The following is a 25073-nucleotide window of genomic DNA, read 5'->3' as shown; positions in this document are numbered from 1 at the left end:
TTTCCCTCCTATTATTAATTTTGGAAGCTAAATAAATCTTCTATCACTATCTCCTTGTACCTTTTTCATTTCTTAAATCAATGCTGAAAACCCCCAACCTGTCATCTATGGGTAGTGAATATGAGGCACTTTAAGGCTCTTCATTAGGTGGAGGTTCAGAAGGTGTAGAAGTTTATCTAGCAGTATTTGGTACTGTGTCTTTCCCCGCTTTCCTAAGAAACAGTCTTTTAGTTGTAGAGAGGTTCTTTATTCCAGATGCTGTTCACACTCTGTGCTGTGGTGCTATTTTGACTGCTTAAAATATTACCTACTCTAACAGTTTAGACTTCTAGTTTTAGCTTAGTTTTTTTTTTTTTCCCACCCTTAAATTTTCAGAAGATACAAGACGTCATTTGCAATTTGAATCAAGTACCTCACCTTTTTTAGGCTAAGACATATAAACTGCTATTAAGGAAATGCTGAGTGAATTGCTTAGTGGGAAGAGTCATAGCACTTTTCGATCACTACAAAGGAAATGAGACTATGTTATTTAAAGTTCTTCTTCCTGCAAATTTACCTTTCAGTTCTGAGTAATGTATAAAACCCAAGGTAGTAGTATGAGCTTGAATTCTCCAGGCCTGAACTGACTCTTAGTCAGTGCACAGATACAATGGGCCACGTATTCCAGTTAAAATGCTGCTTTGAAATGTTACTGTATGGGTAAAGCCTTTTACCTCTTCATCAAAAATTGTTCTGTACTGGAAGGAACAGGAACATCCACACTTGTAAGTACATCATAGTGATTTAATTTATTCCAGCTATATTTGTTTAGTTTAGTGGGACAAGAAGAAGACTTCATGTTTCCTGACAGTAAAATAGAGCTGAAAGGTAAGTTACTGAAGCCAGGAATTAATGCTGTAAAGACTCTTTTAGTAGGTACCTGGCACTTACGAGATGTGCTGATTACAAAACACAAAGACAGTTTTCTGTCTTAACAGAGTGATGTATTTTTTAAAAAAACCATGTAATCATATAATGTTTAAGGTTAGAAGGAACTTCTAGAGGCCATCTAGTCAAATGCCTCTGCTTAGAGCTGTGTCAACTACAGCAGATTGCTCAGGGCTCTGTCCTGCCAGATTTTGAATAATTCAAATGAGAGAGTTTTCACAAACCATCAAATGCCAGTGTTTGATTACCCTTAAATCAAACAGGTTTTCACCTAAATGAATTTGCTTCTGCTTCCCTATGACATTTCAAGGTTTGCTGAGGATGGTCTCACACTGACATTGCCCAGCTCACTCAACACTCATGGATGCACCTGATCAAGTTCCATGGATTTATTTGTACATATCCAATTTGCCTAAATGTTCCCTAGCATGATCCTCCTTTACCCAAGATAATCTTCATTGCTTTCAGACTTCTCAGCTGGCATCAGTGCCTGTGTTTCCTATAGCACAGTCTTACCAGTTAAAACCAAGGTAAATAAACTCAGATTTTTACATAGTAGCACCACTGCTAACTTCCAGAATATCATGATATAAAAAACATCTCCAGGTAAAGAATTGACTGTCATATGGCAATTGACCAAATTTCACACTAACGTGAGTCTTGACAAGAACTGTAAGACTATTTCCCACTTCATAACACATTTTGTTGACAAATTTAGGAGTAACAAAAATGCAGGAGCTGCTCTGAGCAGTGTCATTAATGACAAGGATTTGATGGCCTTCATCTGATAGTTTCAAAAGGACTGAACATCAAAGAACAAACTGGAATATAAAAACTATTAAGAACAGTCTCTCAAGAGATACATAGTAGTCAAAACCGCATACCTCTTCCAATAGGCAGTGAATGACCTTGTAGTTGTACCAGCTCCTACTTTCAGCATCTGAAAAACTTATTTAAATGTCCATTAAACATAAAAACTAATGAACATGTAATTACAATACTCAGAAAGCAAAGTTTAAAATAACTTACAAGGATTCCACATTATAGCAGTTTAACTGCAGTTATTTAAGTATGGTAAGTATAACTCTAGACTGTTATTCTTAAAACAGACACTGAGTTCAAGTGGTTTCTAGGACGACTTTCTGAGATCTGTACAAAAGAATAATAAAATTAAAATAACCCTAAATTATTTCTGTGAACTAATGTTATGGGGGTAAAAGTGAAAGAGAAATAACCTATCCTTCCCTGCTATAATCTGATAAAGCTTCGCTCTTTTGTTCTAACTGCTGAAGAGTGCAGAACTTCACAGTCTAACTAATTCAAATGAACTAGGGAAGAAAGATACTTTATTGCAAAGTGTTTTAAAAAAACTAACCAAAAAGGACTGGGCAGTCAGAAAGTAATCACTTTTCCTCTGCTTTCTGCTTCAGTCTGCATTTAAAATTTCACCTCTAAAAAAAGCACAATTCCCTAGGTCAACATGTTCAATTAGGAGCAAGTCTTTTATGTGTGCTGTTTATATTCATTGGCAGAAATTACCCACCAGCAAAAGCACCTTTAGTAGGTCTACCAAGACAACATCAAAAACTTATAAATTCATAACAAGTGACCCCACAAAACTGCCTAGTAAATTATGTGGTGCATTAATATAATCTCTGTATTTGAAATGCTGCTTTCCATTAGGAAATTTAATTTTACAAACCGAAAAAGGCCAAAACTAAGTTATAATCATGAGGGGAAATAAAGTATATACAGAGTGTCTACTTAGACAAAAAGTGAAATGTAGCTGTGAATTGCAAAATACTTGTTCTATAACAAATAAGGTAATAAATGGAAAAAATACAGCACAGTCACCACATGAAAAACAGTGCTTCCTTCAATTAATAATGCATATTACCAGTCTTAGAGTCAAAAGTTTAGCAAGAGAAAAAGCAGAAGTCAGTTTGTTTCTTCTTAAGTTTTTGCTGACATCACAGAGAGGCATTGTGCTGTCTCTTGTTTAACATTACAACATACAATCCTCTAAAGTTTCTTAAAGTATTAAATATTTTAAAAATGCAAAATTTGTTCATTGCTGCTCTCTAGAAAGCATCAGAGTACTTTAAAACTGCTTTAAAAGCAGCAGTCCTTGCTAATTCACCACTGATGTTTTAGAAGATGTCTCCAAGAGGCATAAAAGGATGCATGTACACGGCATACATTCAAACAAGTTCAAAAATTTCTTTATCTTCCAGTCAAAGTATCTTACTCTAAAAGCATTCACTACTAAAAGTCATCCCTTTTTGTCACCAAAATAAGGTGAATTTTTGTTGTGGTTTGAGGGTGGGCCTAGTTGTTTGTTTTGGGGTTTTTTTTGGCTGATTGGGGTTTTTGTTGTTTCTTTTCTTTTAATTAAGCTCTCTCTGGTGTCCTCCTTGCAAGGCAGGAACAAGCTACATTTTTTTCTTTTAAAACTTCAAATTGAAGTAGAATTTGTTTGAGGAATCCCTCTGAAAGAAAAATTTAATCACTTCCAGCAGCAAGAAATTCCGTATACTCAGTCCCACTGAAAATATCATATGGTACATGTATTGCACAAGGCACTGTTTCACACTAGATTGTAAGAAAGGGGTAAAGGACAGACTCATCAGAAGAAGGTGAAGTAAAATGAAATCCTACAGGACTCAGACTCCTTCAGTAACAGAGACTACTACTCCATATTGTCTAATCCTCTCTTGCAAGTGTGAGATGTCTTCCTGATAAATTCATATGACTGGTATCCCCTCTTCCCTAGAGAGAGAAAAAAGGTGGGGGTAGAAGGAAAAATTAAAAAGATACTACTTATTATACAGCACAAAAATGTGATAATGCTATCAGCTGAAATTATGTTATAAATTGAAATGGTACATGGACTGAGTCTTATATGGCTTCTTCTGGAGCAGACATCCATTTTATCATTTTGGCCATTGCAGGAGCTAAACCTGATGACCTCTGTAGTCCCCTCCAATCTCAGGTCACCCTAGTTTCTTGGACAAATTGTGACTGAAAGATATTTTTCCTTGACTGTCAAACCAAAATACACTGTCACTGTAAAACTGAACATTTTAAAAGTAACTTTAAGAATGTCTCTTTGTCCTTTACCTTGTCTATCTCACCTTCATTGAGACATCATAAAATTCAAGCTGAAATTGATTTTTGTGCTGTATAATAAGGATTTTGCAAATATCCAGGAGAGGGTAGGGAGAGGATTGTGCATTATGTGATAGCAGTCTGGCAGGACTATGTCATCCAAAAAACTATGGGGAACACTGCTTACCATAGATTAGGATATGCTGGGAAAAGACATGATGCTGTGGGGCTGTGGTGCACACTACAGGATATAAACAATAAATTCAGCATTTCTATGACACATATTAAAAATGATGAAAATTATTTTCATACTTCTGAAAACAAAAGTTTTTCAACCTTGCATTTAAATAGACTGAATTACAAAACTAAATAAATTAAATCATTATAATGTATTTACAAGCATAGATGTTCAGAGTTTTAGACATTCTCTTCCTTCTAGCCTAGAACAATTTTTGATGAAGAAGTAAAAGCTTACCCTGTACAGTAATATTCTAAAGCAGCATTTAAACTGGAATGTGTTTTCCCACATTTATTTCAGAAGCAGCAGTTTTTTGTCTAGATACTTTATCACCTTTTTGCTTTCAAGGCTTTTGCAATACATCTATAGGAAACTTTATGTGATGTGGTGATTTGTAAAATATGTGTCCTTTCATGTGTCTTAATTTTACTAATTAAAATATCCTTTTGATTCCTCTTGTTTTTCCTTGGGAAGTCATTAAGTATTCACCAAGCTTCAGAGAGGTGTATTGGTAGAAGTTGTGATGACAGCTTTATGCCATAGAGGATAGTCTTTGAGTCCAAAAAAAATAGATTTTACAGGTCTTATGTATGCAGTGTACATTGTTATTTTCTTCTACAGAATAAATTTGATGATTAGAAATTGGATTTAGATTTATGACTGTTTTCATTGTAATAAGAGATGCATTAATTCTAATAGAAAACATGCAGTTGTAAAATGGTACTGATAACTCAAAAGAAAGTTGCTGAATGTCATGAACAGTGCTGAAAAAAACAGCATTGCTACCTTTGGGTTTATCACTGTAGAATGGTTTGGGTTGGAAGGGACCTTAGGAATCATCTTGTTCAAACACCTGCACTATGGACCGGGACACTTTCCACTAGACCATCCAACCTAATCTTGAACGCTTCCAGGGCAGGGACAACCCCAGCTTCTCTGGGCAACCTGTTCCAGTTCTTTACCACCCTCACTTCAAGGAGTTTCTTCCTGGCATCAATTTAAGGCTATTCCCTCTTGTCCTAGCACTGTATGTCCTTGTAACAGAGTCCCTCTCCAGCTTTCTTGTAGGCTCCCTTAGGGTACTAGAAAGTGCCATGGTTTTCCCAGAGGCTTCTCTTCTCCAGGCTGGACAGCATGTTTTCATAGCAGAGGTGCTCCAGCACTTTGAGCCTCTTGGTGGCCTCCTCTGGCCTTGCTCTGTAAGGTCCATGTCCTTCATATACTGGGGACTCTAGAGCTGGATGCAGTGCTCCAGGTGGATCTTGACAGTGGGCTTCCTCCCCTGCGGCCCACAGCGCTCTGGATGCAGCCCAGCAAAACAAGTGTGGGTTTCTGGGCTCAGAGCTCACATTGACAGCTCATGTCCTCCTTTCCATCCCCCAGCACCCAAAAGTCCTTCCTGTGTGTGTTCTTGGGATTACCCTGACATGTGAGGATCTTGCATTTCGCCTTGTTGGACCACATGAGATCTGCATGGGCTCTCCTCTCAAGTTACGCTTCATTGGAGTTTAACAGTTGATAAAAACTCTGCTTCATAAGTGGCTAGGTATACTCTTTAATTTTTGTACTTACTGATTAAGCAGGCATTGTCATTCATGATTAGAAAAAAAAAATGTAGTCTGGGTCCCCTAAATAATTTCCAAAAAGAGCTATGCTTTAAATTACTAAAGAGATAATTACCACTTTAAAGACATGTAGTGTGAATCTTTCCAGTTTCTTCAAATTATCTCAAATTTTTTCCAGGTAGGATTTATTTTTGTATATCATAGATTATATTCACCCTTCATTATACATGTTACTCAACTTTTCTTTAATATTCCTTTTTTTTCCATTAATAAACAATGAGATCTTTCTAAGTAAATTTACTTCAAAAGATGAAAACAAACTTACTGGAAATTTTATGGGCGTGACTGACTGCTTATGTCTTTCCAAGATTGTTCATCTCACATAATATTCTGGACATTGAAACAGCATTTTTATTTGAGGTTTTGCTTGGTTTATGAAGGCCAGATAACAAAATTGCCTTCTGAGCTTAGAACTTGGAATCACCTTGAGAGCTATGACATTTCCACTTATTTTTGCATCTAATGAAATTTCTGCTGAGGAGTGATTTTGAAGGTCTTCCATTTTTCCAAGACAAACTGAAGTCTAGTAAAGACATTTCTAAGAACCAGTACCTTAAAGGTGGGTCGGTTGATTTGTCTGGGGCTTTATTGTCTTTTTTTTTTTTATTAACTTGGAATGTGATTTTCAGCATCATTCATTCAAACTCTGAATAACGTACTGTCAAATTTGGTGTGCTAATTAGCAATAATTCCCTTGGGAGATGGTTCTGGCTTGCAAAGTCATGCTGAAAGATTGCATTAAACTGAGGGAAATCAGAAAGTCATTGTGTCAGCCACGTATTTTCTGTCACAGTTACAAGGGCTATGACTGTTGCCTTGAAACCTACAAAAAAGTTTCAGGTGGGTCAGATCAGATGTAAAAGTTACTTAGGAAGAATTGAGCAGTTTGCTAAAATATTTTGTTCCTTCAAGGCTTGCAAAGCAAACATTTTGTTTGTGAATCTGTGTGCTGAGTGTGAATAATGGTTAATTCAGCAGTTGAAAGGCATTGTTGTTAGTAATTTAAGAGAAGGATTGCTGCAAAAGGAGAAATCTACAGCTACAGTCTGATTAGAGAAATAGAAAAGTTAGATACTTGGATGTGTTTCTCTTTCAACTTCTTCATCTGGTTGCAGAAAGCTTGTTTAACCAAAGTTCTTCATATTTGTCAAAGCAAGACTAGGAAGCATATGGCTCATATTGAAAAGCACTTAAAGCTGAAAGTTGAATCTTCTACAGTTCCATGGATCCATTAATTGAGAAGAATAGAAAAAACTTCATTGCATCTACTAATCACGTGGGAAAAAAATGTCTCTGTCATTATAGATATTTCTAATTTTGTTTAAAAAGGCACTTCCAAATGGAGATGTTGAGATACTAATTTCTTTTTGCAAGTTGCTTTTAAAAAAACTCTGGTGGTTTTTGTTTGGTTTGGGTTTTTATTTGTTATTTACTGTAAAAGGGATCTTTTAAAAAATATAACTATTTACTGTACATGCTAGCTGTCTTCAATCAAGTAACTTACTTTCTGCATTCCATCAAAATAATGCATTAATAGAATTAAAAGCCAAAAGTAAAAACTATAATATGGAATAGCTTTGGAAGTCTTTAGTGTAGACTTAATTATTTGCATAATTTTCTACAATTTCTCAATTACTGATGATCTTTAACTTGGGGTGACCTTTTCTAGCTGTATGTACTCTTGGTGTATGGTTATGTCGTTAATTGTAACTTACTTGGTCTTAATATTGAAGCTAATCTGGACTTGAGGAGAAGTTTTTGCTTTGTTGCTGTCACTGTCAAGATTAGAGATGTTACTTTCCTTGGGGCCTTTGTAATCTAAAACTCACTGCTTGCTCTTAAAATGAAAATGGAGAAAGTGACTACTAGAGTAGAAATTAAAATAGAGTATTCTGCAGTCACTGAAGATATTAACTTTGCTTATATAATGTTGCTCTATGGATTGTTTACACTTTGTAATAGGGAGCCTTAGATTTTGGGATTTTTTTTTCCTAAGGCTACTAAAGTATGTTGTCTCAATGGTTGAAATTTTTTAAAATTTATTTTGTTATTGAGCAAATCGGGTGCTTCTGTGTCAGCTTTAATAAATAAAACAGCCAAATAAAATAGAGTGCATAGTCAATTTGAGTCCATAGATTTTATTTTTTTTAATTGGGAGGGTTTATCTCCTCCCTCCCCCACTGTAATTTTCTGGACATTGTGGTGTCTCTGCTTGAGTGGGAGATCGGATAAGACATCCTCCAGAGGTCACTTCCTTCAGCATCTGTGTGTTTTTGAGGAAAAATGTGGTGAGATACAATGTGTAACTCCTGGACGCATAAACACAGTAGTAGTTCTCTATTCCTTCCTTCTCCTTCAAAGGGTAAGGAGTTGGAGGGAACAAAGATGTGAAAACAAATGTATGTTCAATGTCTTTGGTATTTATTGTCATTAACTGTTTATTTCTTTGGTACTCAAAGGCATTGTTCAGCTGCAGAGGTGATGGCAGTTTGCAGTCCTGTCAAATTTAAAGTAATTTGTTCTCTGCTGTTCTTTGGGTTGCATACTGAAAAGGAGAGCTTTTGAGAAATATCTGCATGGGCAGACCATTTTTTTATGCAGTAATGGGATTAATCATGGACAGAGATAAATGATAAGCATTTGGAGCAGGAGAAAAACAGGTCACGGAACAGTAAGTTTGTGTATTGTACCTTCAGTCAGCTAGATGTTATTTTCAAGTGTTCATAAACATTTTGGGAAGTTTATCTGTCTTCCTTTTAAATTATTTGTCCTTGTTCTGTTCTCCACATCAGCAAAGCCAAATTCCATAACAGGATGGGAACCCCAGTTGGAGTTACTGCTTGGATTTATCTCATTTTTCCATCTACCGCCCTGGTCTGTACAAGTGCACAGCTGTGTCTGCACATCCACCTGTCTGAGCAACTAAGCTGCAGCTTTCTAACTCTGTGACTCAGCCTCATCCTTAGGAATTGTGTAAAACTGATGAAACAGATCTAAAGGAGCAGAACAAAATCACAGTAGAGTACTGTGCTGGTTTTGCATTGGAGTCACCCATGGAAGTGATTTTTTCTGAGAGGAGCTGCTGAGGGCTTCCTCTGTGCCTAGCAAAGCCAACTGCTGGCTAGCTTTGAGAATAAGCTTGTTAATAAGCCAGTTAAAAGCTAGTTCTGCCTTTTAAAGTTTTGAACCGGTTTTGCCTTCCTTCTAATCTTATCTCACAGCAAGAAAGGAGTAAATACATTCTAGTGGATCTACTGGTAAGTTTGGCCAGTGCTAGACCCACCACATATACCAAGACATTAGATTTTAAAACATCCCACATTTTGGATGTGGGAAAAAGGTCAGTAAAAGATAACTTGTTTGGCTGCTGGTCACATTAATTTCATAGACTGTTCAGAAAGCTCTTTGGCCTAGTCTCTTCCAGCCTTGTACTTTGTGGAATTGTTGTGAAATGAGGAGGTAGCCATAACAGTCGGGCCATGTGCTGTGATTTTCAAATGAAGTGAAATATTTTTCACCATTCCTCAATTTTCAGCTCTCTGTGTCACAGTTTATGATCTGCTCTGCTTTTTAAGGTGAAAGCAAACTACTAGATTGACTAGTTCAATATTGAAATGTTGTAGCTAATCTTCAGTTTTCTATGTTCTACACACTTTTATTGTGATTGATAAGTTTGTATCAGAAGTTCTGATAGGAAATGTACAATGTGTAACTTAAAATTGTTCTTGTTTCTTGGAAAAACAAATGTGAAGCTAGTTCGTATGTGTATTATTTGTGTTCAGGTGAACTACTTAAAAAGGTATGACTTTTTTCAAATAATTAGAAATAAAGGCATTGCTCAATTCTTATCTACATGACAATACTTTAGATTTTTTAATGCAAATTAATAGGAGTAATTATTTTAAATTGGTTTCGTTGAGCTACATTAAGCATTTGAGTTTATATTCTCTTTTAGAATTAGTATCAAAATTAGTAGCTTAAATTCAGTTGGACTTGTTTAAGATGGACAAGGCCACACATTAAAAATCCCCAAGTTTTTTTTGTACATAATCAACATAATTTCATCTAGTTGTTCTTGATTGAATGTTTGTTTATACTCTGACAGTGGTAAGTTTAAAAACTTTGGAAGTTGCAGAGCTTAACCTTGATGGAAGCTGTGAGCTTGCCTTTAGGCTATGAGCAACTTTGCTAAGTACTTGGTGCATTTTCTGTGTAGTTTGGTTTACATTTGTAGCAGCTGCAGGCTATCAAGAGTAAAATGTCTAAGATAGTCACTAAGGTGAGAGAGACACCACTTCAGAGAATTTTGTTTTGGAAATACATCCCTTCTTTCAGTACAATACAATAGGTGAGCTTAAGAAACTTCTGTTGTGTTTTTGCTGCAGCTGTAGAAGAACCAGCAGCAACAACAGAAGTTCAGAATTCATAGGACATTTTTGTTGGTAGCACTGTGAACCCATCCCCAGACCTACAAGAACTAAACACCAAAATAATATTTTTCATAGCTGTTGAGAGATTCTAGATTGTTACTGTCTAGCCCAAATTGCTCATGGTAAGCCAGTCTTCATTTGAGTTTAGCAGTTATTCCAACACAGTACATCTAGATGTTGCATGCATTGTGCTTCAGGGTTTATTAATAATTTTCTAAATGTGTTTGATTTTTTTCCCCCCAGCTATTCTTCATTTGTTTTCTGTGCTGTCTTTGAGCTCACTGTGCTTCATAAATTTAGCTGACCACAGTGTGTGTGTGGAATTGGGAATAAGGACTATATACTGACTAGTGATACTGTGATATATACTGACTGTGATACTGTTTCATAGGCTTATTTGTAACTTCTTTGTTTATAATGTTAATAGGGATTGTAACTAAATAGGATAGGAAGATACTTTTTTAAATACCATAAAGGAAAATGTCAGGGAATCCTGACACTAACTGTAGTTACAAAGTCATGGAGCTTTACAGTTTTAGCATTTCTAGGCTGAATGGCGTGTGTTCAAAAAGCTTATGTAATTCTCAATTTTTGAACACAAACATTAACTAAAATCAGCTATCAAACATATGAAAAATTTAATCTCTTTAAGTCTCTATGCAGTTACTGTATTTATTAGACACTAATCCTGCAGTTGGGTTTTTTTTGCAAGTTACCTTTGCTCTTTTGTTGAACCTTTTGATGCAATATGTTTTTGCAAGATTAGTAATTTTAATTAAACTGTTAAATTCCATTGATTATTTAGGGGATTTTGTCTCTTAAATGTTAGCATACTTTCCTTTAGAGAGTGTATATGCCTGTATGCTGCATAAACAATATATAATACCTGATGTAAAATGAACCAAACAAAACAGTAGGGAATGCTATAAAATTACAAAAATAATTACATTGCCAGAATTGCCACACTTCACAAAGTTTGCACAGTTCCACTTCTCAAGCCTGTCCAGGTCCTTCTGGATGACCCCTTCCCTCCAGTGTGGGACTGCATCACAAATATGTACAGTAGGACATTATAACCGAAGCTCTTTGTGTTTCTGCACACATTGAGTAAAATTACAGGTTAATTTAATAATTTTCTACCTATTGATCATTGGTAACCTCTTTATCTTTAAGTCCCTCAGCCTAATAATTTTGGAAAGCATCAGCTTCAGCAAATTTCAGTTATCATTAGAAGGGCTGGAAGCCGCAAGACAGTTTATTTTGTGAAAATTGGTTGTTGAATAGAGGAGATTCTTGTGTTTCCATTGAGAAAGAGACAGTGGCATGTGCTGTCTCTCTTCATCCAGCAGCTGAGACATGTGGGAGTGGATTTGATATGAGAGAGAGAAACTGGATATGTTACAGAGAGAGTCTTTGCATGGAGGAGTCGCTTCATTGTGTTGAGAGCATGAGGGGAAGTAATACAGCAATTCAGAAGAGAAGCATCTTAACTCCCTGCAGTGCTGTATAGCATCTCTCTTGTATGTGGGAGAAGTTAAAGTTGAAAAACAGGCAACAAGATGAATATTAAGACAAATGAAATAATGTATCACTGGTCAATATTAATTACAATATGAAGAGGCACTGATGTGTTTCTGAAATGCAGCTTACTAAATCTGTTTATATAGAATTTTATGGTTTTGTTTATTGTGGATTACTAAAGAAATGGTATACTGGTGAATCTGTTTTCTTAGTGTATATGGAAGAAGTCTGGAGGAATTTTATTTTCAAAGTCAAAAAAGAGGCAAAAATTGTGTGTCATGAAGACTTGTGTAAAATCAGTTGCTACCTCAAGAGGTTAATTTCATACCAGTTTTGTTTTGTAAAGGTTGTGAAGCATCTGAGGGAGTTCAAGAGCAGAAATGCAAAATTAAAAGTTGGAAGAGACTGTTGTATTAAGTAGGTTTTTAATCACTAGCCTTTTAGTCTGGTCAAGTTCCAGCTGAATAAAAGATCAGAAAGTCTTTAAAATACAAGTAAAATCAGTAAACAATTGTGTTTAGGAAAGGGCAGCACCATTAACAGCTAACATGAGACATTCCAGAAAGTTGAAAAAAAACCAAGCTGCTATGTCTTCCCTAATACCTGTCACAACTATTTTATTATTGAAGATGGGTATTGCAACCTAAAGTATTCTCCATTTGGCAGAGCTGACTTAAATGAACTCTTTGATTTGCTTTTGCTCTTCTATACATCCCTTAGCTATTTCCTTCTAATAAAATGAACTATATCTAATATCAGCCACTGCTGCATGCCTGATGCACAGGGCTATGCTTACTTAAAAGAGCTTTATATTCTTCATTGGTGTAGAAATTGCGTGTGGAAAATGTAGTGCAGATGAGAAATAAATGTATGAGCTAGTGAAGTAGGTTGGTGTTTTCCCTTCATGTTTGTTTCTCGGTGATGGTTAGTGTCATGACTGCCCCACTTCACAGGGTTTGCACAGTTCCACTTCTCAAGTCTGTCCAGGTCCTTCTGGATGACCCCTTCCCTCCAGTGTGGCACTGCATCACACAGCTCACAGTTGTCAGCAAACTTGCCATGGCTGCATTCAGTCCCACTGTCCCACAGATCAGGGAAGCTGCATATTACTTACAGGCATCTCTTCTCTGGCCTGGTCTGAATTTGGGCATGGTCCAGTTGTGTCAACTCCCTTTATTTCTTTCCCCAGGAAGAGTTTTTACAAGTGCAGAGCACAACTGATACTTACCTGATAGAAATACATGCGCTCCTGCATTAGCGGGTGTCTTTCGCTGAATCCACAGACCAATCTTACTCTGTTTGTACTTTCACTGCTTGTGCTGGGATTTCTCTTCTCATGTTTTGGGATGTCACTGACACTGGTACTGCACGGGCAGGGGAGCCATCAAACTTGTTGTTTATCAAATTAGAGCAGCAGAGCCCAAAGGATTGTGGTAGTAGTTACAGATTAAGAAGTTGGCTGCTTTAATTTTTTCTCCATAAAATTGCTTTATACTGCAATTTACAATTGTACAGTAAAGTACTTTTCACTAAGGTTTTTTCCCATAAAATGGTTGTAGATTGTTGATTTGAGCACCTACTATAGGAAGACACATTATGCTAATACTGGTTTGGAAGTTTTACTAGGTAATCCTTATCTCAAACCCTCTCATTTTTCACTTGTTTTGTCAGCATCGCTGTTCCTGCTGCCTGATAATTTTATGAATGAAACATACAGATTTCACTAGTACACACTCTTCCCTTCTTGCACCCCCTCTTTTCCTTCACCTCCACCCACATGCTGCAACCACCTCTTTGGCTGTCGAATAAATATACAGTAGCTTCATGTTTTCTTGTGTTACTATTTTAACCTTAAGACAGCTGCATCAGGCAGCTGATTAATAAATGTTCACTCTTCATTTTCAATACTGACTTTTTCTGAGATTGAATTAGCTTTAAATGCTTTATATTTTAAAAGTGTATGTTTACCCCTCCCCAGATACTTACTAGATTATGTTTTGTCAACTACATCACCTTCCTTAGTATGTTTTTTGAAGTATTTTTGAAAGCATTTAGTTCTGAAAACTTACTGTCATTGTATAAAACTGTAGTTCTGGAATAGAAACCAGAAATCTGCCCTCTTGTGGATAAATCTGTCTGATGTACCTCAGTCACAGTATCTTACCTGAATGAGAACTAAAGGATGTTAATTGATTCTCTCTGTGAGTCTCAATCTTTAAGCAATTTTTAAAGGATAGTTTATGGACTGATAGATAGCAGAGATTTATGTAGTAACAAACAAGAAAAGTAGTTTATTGCAAAATGTAGAAGTTTAAAATTGACTGTGAGATAAAGATTTGTAAATTTGTGATTCAGGATTGCCGATTTAAATTAATAGAAAATGTCCACTGTTCGTCTAAATTATGAATTAGCTAATATGTAGTTGTATTTATTTAATTAGCTTATGCATCTGAAGAAAAATCAAGATCATGATACTGTGGTTATATCTATATGATGTTACTCAACATATAGGAAACCAAAACTGCTTTTTAAAGTAATTTCATGCTAAATAACAATTTCATAATCTAAGCAGAATAAAACAAGACTATTTAAAGTACTCTACTTAATAGAATGTATTTTAAAAAGAAAAGCATACATATCTAATATAGGTTTATTTAAAATTTAATTTTAATCCACCTTTTTACTTCTTGGAAAATACCAGGTCACTTACATACAATACATTGATTTAAATCTGAATATATAATTAATTAAACAATATCCTGGAGAATGAGAAATTAAACATTTAAATGTACAATAGGAAACTGCCCAGTACTGAGATTGGTTACTTATCTGTGCTTTGCTGCTGAGCCTTTTTGTATCACTGCATAAACAGATTTTTCCTTTTGTTTTGTTTTTTATTCTTCTCATGCATGCACATGGCAAAGCTGCAGAAAACCTGGTATTTTTGTTAGAGATATGACAGTTTCTCAACCAAGAGGAATGTCTCATTAATACAGAGCCTGTACCATTATATGAGAAACAATGGTCAGAGTCCTCTCATAATTTAATTGATAGTTAAGTGCTGCAATATCTGAAAAAATACAACTGCAATTTGTTTCTATTTCTTATTTTATTTTTACAGGGTATTTTTTGTTTTGTTTGCTTGGGTTGTTATTTTTTTTTCCTTTAATGCTTGTAGTTTCTCTTTGCTGGATGTCAATGTCTGTACTTAAATTGCTCCCAATTTACTTTCATCCTCTCTTCCTCCCTTAATTTTGTCTTTGCAGTACAGGGCAATAACGATAATTAAAAAAAAAAAGGGAAAAGGATAACTTACAAAAATAACACTTTAAATTTGTATTTATTAACCACAGCCTAAACTTTTTTAAAATATTTTTTTCTTGCTGTGTTGGCTTGGCTTTTCTGTATTAGTGTATATTATGATGATAACTTTTTTCTGTGTTATTCTTTAGATATGCTGCCATTTCACTGTTTTCCTTTCACTGAGGGGTTCTTTATGTTGCTTCCTTTGTACACTGCATGAAAATGTCTTCCATGATATCCATTCTTTCTTCAAAGAAACAAGAGCATAAATACCTATATACATTTATATAGACTGGATTTCTTGTACTCTTTCTGAACTGCTACACTCCAGTGTAATGCATTGGTTAAAAGCTTTCCAGTGCAGATTGATTTCTTTAATTCAGCTAATATAACTAACAGTTTCATTTTTTTCAGTTAACGGGTAAAAATATTACACTCCTGTTAACAATTACTGAACCTGCCTGGCAATGGGAAATTTTTAGATATTGAAAATTATTGTTCTTCTTGACTAGTAATGAGCAGCTACATTAGTACTTTTAACTCTTCTTATATTTGAGGAATAGAGGTAGGGGAGTAAAACCCCAACAAAATCTATCTTATAGTCAAGCTATTGTTACGTGCTGTACTGATGTTTTGCATGGAACAATCTATACCATCTTGAGCTGTCAATCTTTATTCCCCTCACTGCTTGAGATTTTAAAATCTTTAAATGAATGGGTTTTCTTATGTTCTCAGTAGCATCAAATTTGAGTTATAGTTTCACTGGATCTTAGTCTTTGCTTCTGTATTTGAATCACACCTTGTTTGCCAGTTTTATAACAGATGCAATTTTATCCTCAACACAACAGATGTAGTATTTGGACCCAGATATTACTATGTGGTTTCTTTATATTGTGTTTGTTTTGTAAACTAATCCCATCACTTAATCCCATCAGTTTCTTTTTTTCTCTTGTTTACTTTCATCTGTTTATTAATTTCATCATGCTTAAAGAAACTTCTTAATGTCAGAGATGGAGTTCTTGAATTGCCATGCTTAGCCCCCACCTGGTGTAGACAACCACATCCCGTCCCTTTTGTAACATCTGTACATTCCATTTTTGGAGTAATAGTGTTGCTTATCTCTACTAATGTAAGGCTGTTGGAGAAGTCGGCAGCTCTGATGGTGGATAACTCTCTTCTGGTTTTCTTCTTGCTTGCATTTATGTGCCCATGTATTGTTGTGTTAGCATTGCTCTGTGGCTTTCTTTCTTTATAACCTTCTTTGACTGCCTTAGAGAGAGCGACCACATCCCCTCTTGACCTTTGTTTTGTTAGTTAAACAAACCAACCCCTTTTATTCTTCTCTTACAAAGAAAGTTTACTTTTCCCCTGCCCACTGCACTTGCTCCACTCTGAGGTCTGGACCTTGCCATGTTCAGGTCCTTATCATGTATTTGTGGAGAAGATTTCTAATTTTAAATGTACGATTTGGGAGGAATTATTCCTGTATAACGTCTCTATAATTTTCTTTATTATGTCAGTAATACTTGAATTAGGAATGAACTTGAATTAGGATTGATCATTTCTGTGTTAACAGCTTTCTCATGTGTTGAGGAAGTGAAAGTGAATAGACTTTTTTTTCTTAAATTTCATTGTTTCTGTGCTGCATAAAAATTTCCAGTAATACTGGCTAGTGGCATGGCCTTTCATTTGATGCAGTTTCAGTTGGGAGAAGTCATCAGACATGATATTTTTACAGTAAATACAATTTATGTGTGAAAGGTGTTCTTTAGTTCTAGGCTTTCAGTGAAATCTTGAATTTTAAAAGTGTTATCTCCTGTCAGTTTATTGCTACAGACTCCTTATGGGACTCTTTTAGAATATTTTCTTTGATTCTTAAAATTTCTTTTTAATAATTGCTTATTTGTGGAACTAGGCAACCACTGAAATTCTGCATATATTTGTATTCATTCAGAGTAAAAACCCCTTGGGTATTGAGTAGTACTTGAAACTGTTCTGATGGAAGTTTTCTCCTGCATTAAAAAAAGACCTAAACGCAGCATTCACACAGGGTATCTACTGACTAGATTTCTGTATTGGCAATGTACTATATTTTTAATTAGAAAAAAGTAATTTAGGTGAAAATGAGACTGTGGCAAAGGAAGTCAGCTCACTGTCAGTTCTGTTTAACCTCAGTTTTTCAAAGAATGTGCAGATAGGGAAACTTTGAAAAGGTAATTTCACTGCCTTATGAAAACTTTGAGCACAAAAAGCCTCCTAACATTTCTTTTCCTTGTCCTGTAGTCTGTATGTATTTATAAACAGTGGTGCTTTATATATTGCCATATGTTGCCATGTTGGTGCAGCATAAGAAAGAATGTTACTAAGAAACATTACTTAAGAAATAACAAGGATCTCATGACTTGTATGTATTTTGTATGCAATTCTCAAAAACTACAAGGAGCTAGTGGTTTGTATGTATTTTATATGTAATTCTCAAAAATGTAGGCTTGTAAAATATAATGATTTCAGCATTTCAGTAGATAAGAGAAATGCTTATGTAAGGACTCTACTATTTCTCAAACTGTCAACACAAGTGCCTGTCTACAACAGGTAACCTCATATCAAATTCCTTTAATATCTTCAGAAAAACCATGTCAATTTCACATTATACTAGGGGATTGCAGTGTGCCATGTTTGTTGGTTTGGAACTGCAGTTTTTGGGTTTCTTTTAGCAGTGTGGACTTCCTTATATTTGGGATCTTTATAATTAGTGAAATCCAAGTGAACTAATTCCTTTTTCTGTTGTTGAATATAAAATGTGCTGTTTTACAGGAAAGAAATGAGCTTGTTCAGTGGTGGCAAAACTTTGTTTTTTCCCCAAAAGGAGTAATTAGAATTTCTGGTAGTAGTTTGACCAGGCAGAATTATGTATTAAAGATATATTGTCAAATCAATTTTGAAATAGCTACTACTTCTGTAATGTACTTAGATTTTGTATTTGTCAGTATATTTGTTCCTTTATTTTTGAATCTGTAAATTACTCCTTTTAGTTTTGCTAGTCTCTTTATGAAAATGCCTCCTTCTGCAATACTGGGAAGTGAATGTAACTGCTAATTACTTAGACTAGTTATGTATTAAGTGTGATTAAACTTCAGTATGAACTAACAGAAGTTTTGTTACCAGTTTTTGAGTTGGTATTGCATAACTGGACCAACTTTTTTTTAAGATTGCCTTATCTTACATCTTTTTTTTGATGAAGGGGTTGTTTCTGGGACCAGAAGGAAGCTAATGCCTCCTGTTACTTAAAATCTACACTGTTCTACTGACTCTTGAAAAAGTTTAGTTAGTATGCAGCTCAAGGTAGTATGGTCTGTTTAAATTATGTTGATGAATGTAAACTTTGTAAAAAGTAAACTGAGAGATTTTATTTGTTTTTTTTCTTTATGTTTTGTGTTTAGTGCTTGGGAGATGGGAAGTAATGATAGCTGGCACCTGAACTGAAGTATCTGTGTAGGCACTACTCTCCCAGAACTTCAGGATGAATGGGGATATGCCTCATGTTCCCATCACTACTCTTGCAGGGATTGCTAGTCTTACAGACCGTAAGTACTCTTCTTTTTCTCATCTTTACTATGCTTTTTTCTACCTCCTTGAAAAATACCTGCATTTTCAAAATTCTAAAAAGGTTTTATTTAAAAAGTTCTTACAGTTAAATCTGTTTAAAATCAGACTTGTCATTAAATATGTTAGCCTTGTTATTTAATTGTAAAAGTCTATCCAAAAAACCATGCATATTTAAGCATAAAGTGAAATGCAGGTTAAAACCCTTAAGGAAACCTGAAATAAAATACAGAAATTCATTATTTGTTTGCAATATCATTTAGTAGCATACTGGGTATCATACAAATAAAGAAAAATATATTAATGATAAAGTACATCTAAAACACGCATCATCTTCACTAAAAAGACAGAGACGCAAGATTAGATTGACGTGTAACTAATCAAAAGAGTTGTAGAATATATTAAATATACTTTAAAACTAGTTTATTAATTGGAACTAGTTAATAGGGGCACAAAATGACTGCTAGAACAGAAATAAGCAGCTGAACCTGTCTTTTTTCTTTGCTGTTCAGCCTGCAAAGGGAGCATGTGAAGTGTGTGTGCTGACTTTAAGTACATCAGGAAGACAAAATCCTATGAAAGAAAAATAACTATTTACATTACAAGCTGATACTGATGCAAAACCAAATCATTATAATATGATCAAAAAATAATTTCTAATGTAAACTAGGAGGAGATTTATTATTATATAGTGAGGACATAGAACAACCATTGCAGTAAGAGCAGCTGGGGCAGAAAGGCGTCTTGCTTATATAGTGTATGAAAGATTTTCTTGGTCAGTTGTCTGTCCGAGGATAATTGGACTCAGCGACCTTAGGTGCTTCTTCAAAGCACTTCTGTTGTTACACTGTTGAAATTTGGAGGCTTTCCGAGAAACACTGGAAGTATATATCCAGCAATTGAATTTAATTGCTCACAGTAAAAAAGGCAGATGTTTTGGAGGAAAAACACACTTCATGTACTTCTGGTATATTCTGAAGTGTTTAAGTGAAAGATGCAGGTCATGTATTTAAATGTGTGTCTATGTATGAGCATGTCTGTCTAATATCAGACCACCAGGATACAAATAGTAGGTTTCTGGCTATTGACAGTTTTCCAGAATTAAGCATTTGCAGATAAGGTTGCTTAACTGGTGGAAGTCACTGATCAGACTCTGGTACAAGAGTTCCTTTAAACACCGGACTGTAATGGAAAAGGCCAGTTGCCCTGAAATCATGGATGATATGATGTCTGAAGGCAGTAGAGTAGGCTAGTTAAATTTACCCTACGTTAATCAATATGTTTTGCTGATTTTGCTGATTTTTCCAAGTTTCAAGCATATTCAAGATAATCTGTTGCAAGTAATGAAAGCTAGTGATATTAATGTATTACAAACTTTTATATGAATTGCAATTTATTCCTAAGTACGGCATTATAAGGGGTGAAAATGTTGGAATACCTTACTTTTTAAATTTCAAAATACAAAAGAACCAAAAATCACTTAGATTGGCTTTCTTCTTTTCCTGAAACTGTTTCTAATGGTTCAGTTAAAACCTTGATATCAGAGATATCATCAGCCTGGTAACTTGCACTTAGAGTCAGCTTGTTTTCCTGAACCAACTGAGGTGACCGTACTCTTTATATAGCCTTTTGGCCTCTCCTGGCTTAAACTCCTTTTGTCTGTGTGGCTGTATAATCATCTATGTGGTCAAACCTTCTTATATGTACCCTTCCTTGTAATGTCTGAAGAAAATAGTGTTTTCACTAAATCTTTTCATAAGATTTGTGAGTAAGTTTTTCTAACTGAATTGACATTTCAATGAACACACCAACCAACAATACTAGGGCTGTTTTGAGAAGATAGTTTACATAAGAAGAAATGCAAAAAGAAAAGAATAAAATGAGAGTTTAATTAGTGCATTTAATTGATTGTTGAGTTGCTTGGTCTTTTTGCTGGGCTGTTATTTTTGGTTTTTCTTTAAAGACTTTATTATAAAGTGGTAAGACTGATTAAATATTGAGATCAAAGTAGAAAACTGAAATCCTCAATACCCTTACAGTACTGCATGTAACTACAAAAATTTTGCATTTCCTTTTTTTTTTAATCCATGCTTTTGGCTCCAGAAGAAAGGTGCCATAATAAAGAGCTTAATATTCTGGAATGTTTAGAGAGTCGTGTGTGGGGGTGTGCATTTCTCTGTGTGAATTTAAGAATTTTTAAAAAATTCAGAAGTGTTTCCTGTGTTTTAAATCTAGTTACCAGGTTTTCTTTCTTAATCTCATGAGAGAGCAAGGGAGTGTCCACATTTGTATGTTGTGTCTTGTGAAATTATTCTGAAGTTCTTCCTGTTTTCTAATAACAGTTTTGAACCAGCTGCCTCTTCCATCACCTTTACCTGCTACCACAACAAAAAGCCTGCTTTTCAATGGACGGATAGCTGAAGAGGTGAACTGCCTTTTGGCTTGCAGGGATGAAAATCTGGTTTCACAGCTTGTCCACAGTCTCAATCAGGTGTCAACAGATCACATGTATGTATTTTGAACTTTTACATCAGATCACCATCCTTGAAATCAAAATTTACTGGATTGAGAAGGCAGTTTGTGAGAATATGAAAATTAGAATATGTAGGTTTTTCCTTAGACTTGCTTAGTTAGTGGCTACAATATAAGAGTCAAATGTTTCATTCAGACAACATTAATAATTGTCCATCAGCCCTTACACCTACCTGTGGAGTTATTTTACAGATCTAATGTTATTCCCTTCTTTATAGGTTACAGTGCAGACTTTGTGGTTTTGATTGTGCAATACTAATTTGTGTTCAATATCAGTCACTAATGCACACAGACAAATTACATACCCAAAAGAAGATTTTTTGACACCTGTGTCAATTCTGATTAGGTATTGTTAAATAGTTTAACAATTGAGACATCAAGTATGCTAATGTATTCTTTTTGTTATTTTTTTTAATTTCTCCCTGGTGTCCCTTGGATTGTTTTATGTTGACAACCCTGTTGTTTCCTTATGTGTTTTGTTCAAATGGATGTAGCTTTTTAAAGTCCTCAAAGCATACAAGAAGTGAGTGCACAGATGTATTTATAGAAAATCCATTGCATTTCCTTATGGTTCAGAGGGAATCCTGTGATCTCAAAGATATACCATTTTCCCCTTTTCAAAATAAAAAGGTTTTCAAAGCATTGGGTTGAGACCTGAATGTTATACATTCATACATATGTTATTTTCACTCCTACAGTAGTATCTTCTTGATATTATGCCAAAGTGTTCTTTTATAGAGAACACCATGATATAAAAATGGGTCTAAGAAACTTCTTATGAGAATCTTAAACTGACAGCCACGTATATGTAAGAGCATAGTAACGGAAAATGACTGTGAGGACTCGCAGGAATATTTCTTCTACCATTCCTTAAGGAAGAGGGTGAAAAAAACTAGAGGCAGGAAGCAGTGCTTTGCAGACTTGATTTTTTCTATATTTTAACAGTAAATTGTCTTCTTTCATTTTGGTTTTGGTTTTTTTGTTTGTTTGTTTTTTTGGTTTTGGTTTTTTTTACTTGACTCATAGTTTCTTATAATTTGAAAATGCATTTGCCTCTTTATTTGCTTACTTCCACAATTCCAGAGAGTTGAAAGATAACCTTGGCAGTGATGATCCAGAAGGAGATATACCAGTCTTGCTGCAGGCTATTCTGGCAAGGAATCCTAATGTTTTCAGGGAGAAAAGCATGCAAAACAGATACGGGGTACAAAGCGGTAAGGATTTTTGATTATCTATTGATTAATTTTATGTTGTTCTGTAAATCTAGGGGACTGATACTTACCACAAATATATATGGAGCACAGTGGTTGTATTTATGCTTTGCCCTTGTGTCTGATAGTAATTTAAAGCTATGTACTTTATTTAACATCTTCTAAGAGCAACTATATAGTAAAAAGATGGAAAATAAAGATGGAAAATACCTACCAGGTATTATTCTAAAAAATGTTTCATTTCACCTCAAAGTTTAATCTCTAGGATAAGCAATTGGATTTTATTTTGAAATAATTTTATTTTGAATTTTTTATGCCTAGGTTCATATGTTTGTCTTGGTAAATAATTGAAGTTGAAAACATATGCTTTAATCTTACTGAAAATCTATATGGTTATAGTGTATCATTGCAGTGAGAGTACTTAACTCTTCTGGAGTAAGGAATAAGGTTGAATGAGGCATCCTTAACAGCTCCGCCCTGCCATTCCTCATCTTAGTAACTTGTGGTGCCCTACAGCTCTAACCTATTTATGAATTTTGGGAGACTAAAGCCTTATGCATCTTTCCATGAGTGTCATTTACTTCAATAACATTTTTATATTTATGCAAGAACTCAAGTGCACTTTTGCATGTAAAAGGAGAAAATGTCACACATGCACTTTTAATAAGAATATATACCTAACTGAAAAATCACCTGTTGTTCAGCCATCCTAGCTAAAGCATGTATGCTGCTGTAATACAGTTTATCTGTACAAGATTTTTTATGTAACTTTGAGTTATGATTTTAAGAAGTGCATTCTTTGCCATTTGGTAGGAATGCTAAAATGGGTTTATGCATAATGCTTTTTTACAAGAAGAAGTGTAGTAAAACTGGGAGTATATGTAAGGAATCTCATTCTAGTAATGTTTCCACTAGGATGGTGTTACCTGTGCTATGTAGTAATATGACAACAATATGAAAAAATAAAAGGTACTGTAGTGCTAATGGCCACAGACTGATTTCAAATTCACTTTAGACCCAGTGTTTGGGGCTTGTTTTTACTTCTTTCTCATTACATAATTATTACATATACAGTTATCTGTCTGGAAACTTTGGAAAACGTGAGTTTTTTTGTTGTTGCGGGTGTTTAGTTTTGGTTTTTTCTATCTTTTTTTCTCTTACATTACCTGGACTGGGTCTTCCATATCTTGCCCCTGCCCCTGACTTTCATAAGAGAGGTATAGAAAGGAGAGAGAGGAGCTTTCCATCATGAATTAAGTTAATTAGGGGATTTTTTTCAATGGCATTAGAAAATTAATTTTATGTTTTCTGTCATTGTTTTAACCCAGAAACTACCACATTGGTGATTCAAAGCATGTTTCAAATTAGAGAAGGGAAAATAAATAGATGTATTTTTTAAGTCCTTAAAAAGAGCACTCTGTACTTAAAGCACAAAATTGGAACTTTATATAGTTGCTTTTGTTTAGGGCAGATTTGGAAGAAAACTTCTAAAGGGGTTCCTTTAGAAAGCAGATTTAAGCGGCCTGTCTTCTAACTGGTTTGCTAAAAGATTTCTTTAGAGAAGAGTGGGGAAAAAACTGTTTATGTAACAGGTAAAGTATTCACTAGCATAAAAAATGAACAATATTAAACAATAACATTTCTTTTCACTTTGAAGAGATGACAAACTCAGAAAGTCCCCTTCGTGAGCTGTGGCTTGGCTTGCTTTGTTTTTTATTAGTCTTTCTATCACTGGAATGCAGTGTCTTAGGCCCCAGTGGGCTACAGGTGTGAGTTCCTGGTGCTCTTTTGGGATTTTAGTGTAGAATAGGTTTGAGCAGTTCTAAAACAAAAACCATAGTCTAGGGAGCTTTTATGCCTCAGCTAGCTAAAAACTAACAAAAGGCAAAGGACAGCTCTGTCCCACTGTCTGTGTTGCAGATAATATAGTCTAGGATAGAAGGATGCAGGGGAACAAGTGCAGTTTCTGATAACTAATTATGTGCTTCTTTTCTCTCCTCTTTTTCTCTCAGTACCAGTCTTAATAGTGCAAAACTTATTTCTGGGCAAAACAGATGAATGGGAATATAAGTATTATAAAGTCACCCTAGGACTCCTTATCTCTATATTGTTAGCTTACTGCTAAAACTAACATATATTCTAGCTTTATAAACACATCTTGATATATATATATATATATGGTGTATAGCTATATTATAGACAATAGCAGTACCACTTAGTGAACAGTGATATTTACACACAGTTTTTACTTAATGATCAGATCTCCCTGAGGTACATATTGCTGTTTAATCTTTCTGAATTATCTAATATGTGTAAGTTGGTTTTTGAGCAAAGATAACTCTATGGATGGGTTTGTTTGTACTTGAGGCAGGATTGATCTTAATTGTCTTTTCTAACAAATCTCTAATACGCATCACTGGGACTTTGTTTCTGTATATTGTATGCAGGGGCTCAGATTGGGCAGGGCCTGCTCGGTTGGTGGAACTTTGGCTTTTAACTAATTAGGTGGCCTTTGCTAGATGCTGCTTTTAATTTTTCACAGATCTCTTACTCAGTGTTTTTAAGGTGGCTTTTA

At 35.0% G+C, this 25073-nt stretch overlaps 1 protein-coding gene across 4 annotated transcripts in view; it reads left to right on the top strand.

Annotated features, from left to right (window-relative positions):
• The window catches only part of NIPBL (NIPBL cohesin loading factor), a 148735-nt gene that overhangs the window by 31272 nt on the left and 92390 nt on the right, over window positions 1-25073 (top strand). For all 4 annotated transcript variants that reach the window (XM_077790267.1, XM_021551742.3, XM_021551725.3 and 1 more), the window contains exons 2-4: window positions 18593-18736; window positions 21098-21263; window positions 22371-22501. In XM_077790267.1, the coding sequence (XP_077646393.1) occupies window positions 18673-18736; window positions 21098-21263; window positions 22371-22501 (361 nt within the window). In that variant the 5' untranslated portion in view covers window positions 18593-18672. The remainder of the gene's footprint in view (window positions 1-18592; window positions 18737-21097; window positions 21264-22370; window positions 22502-25073) is intronic.

Source organism: Lonchura striata, chromosome Z, assembly GCF_046129695.1.
Source record: "Lonchura striata isolate bLonStr1 chromosome Z, bLonStr1.mat, whole genome shotgun sequence".
NCBI lineage: Eukaryota > Metazoa > Chordata > Aves > Passeriformes > Estrildidae > Lonchura > Lonchura striata.
This window is presented reverse-complemented; position numbering and strand designations above follow the sequence as displayed.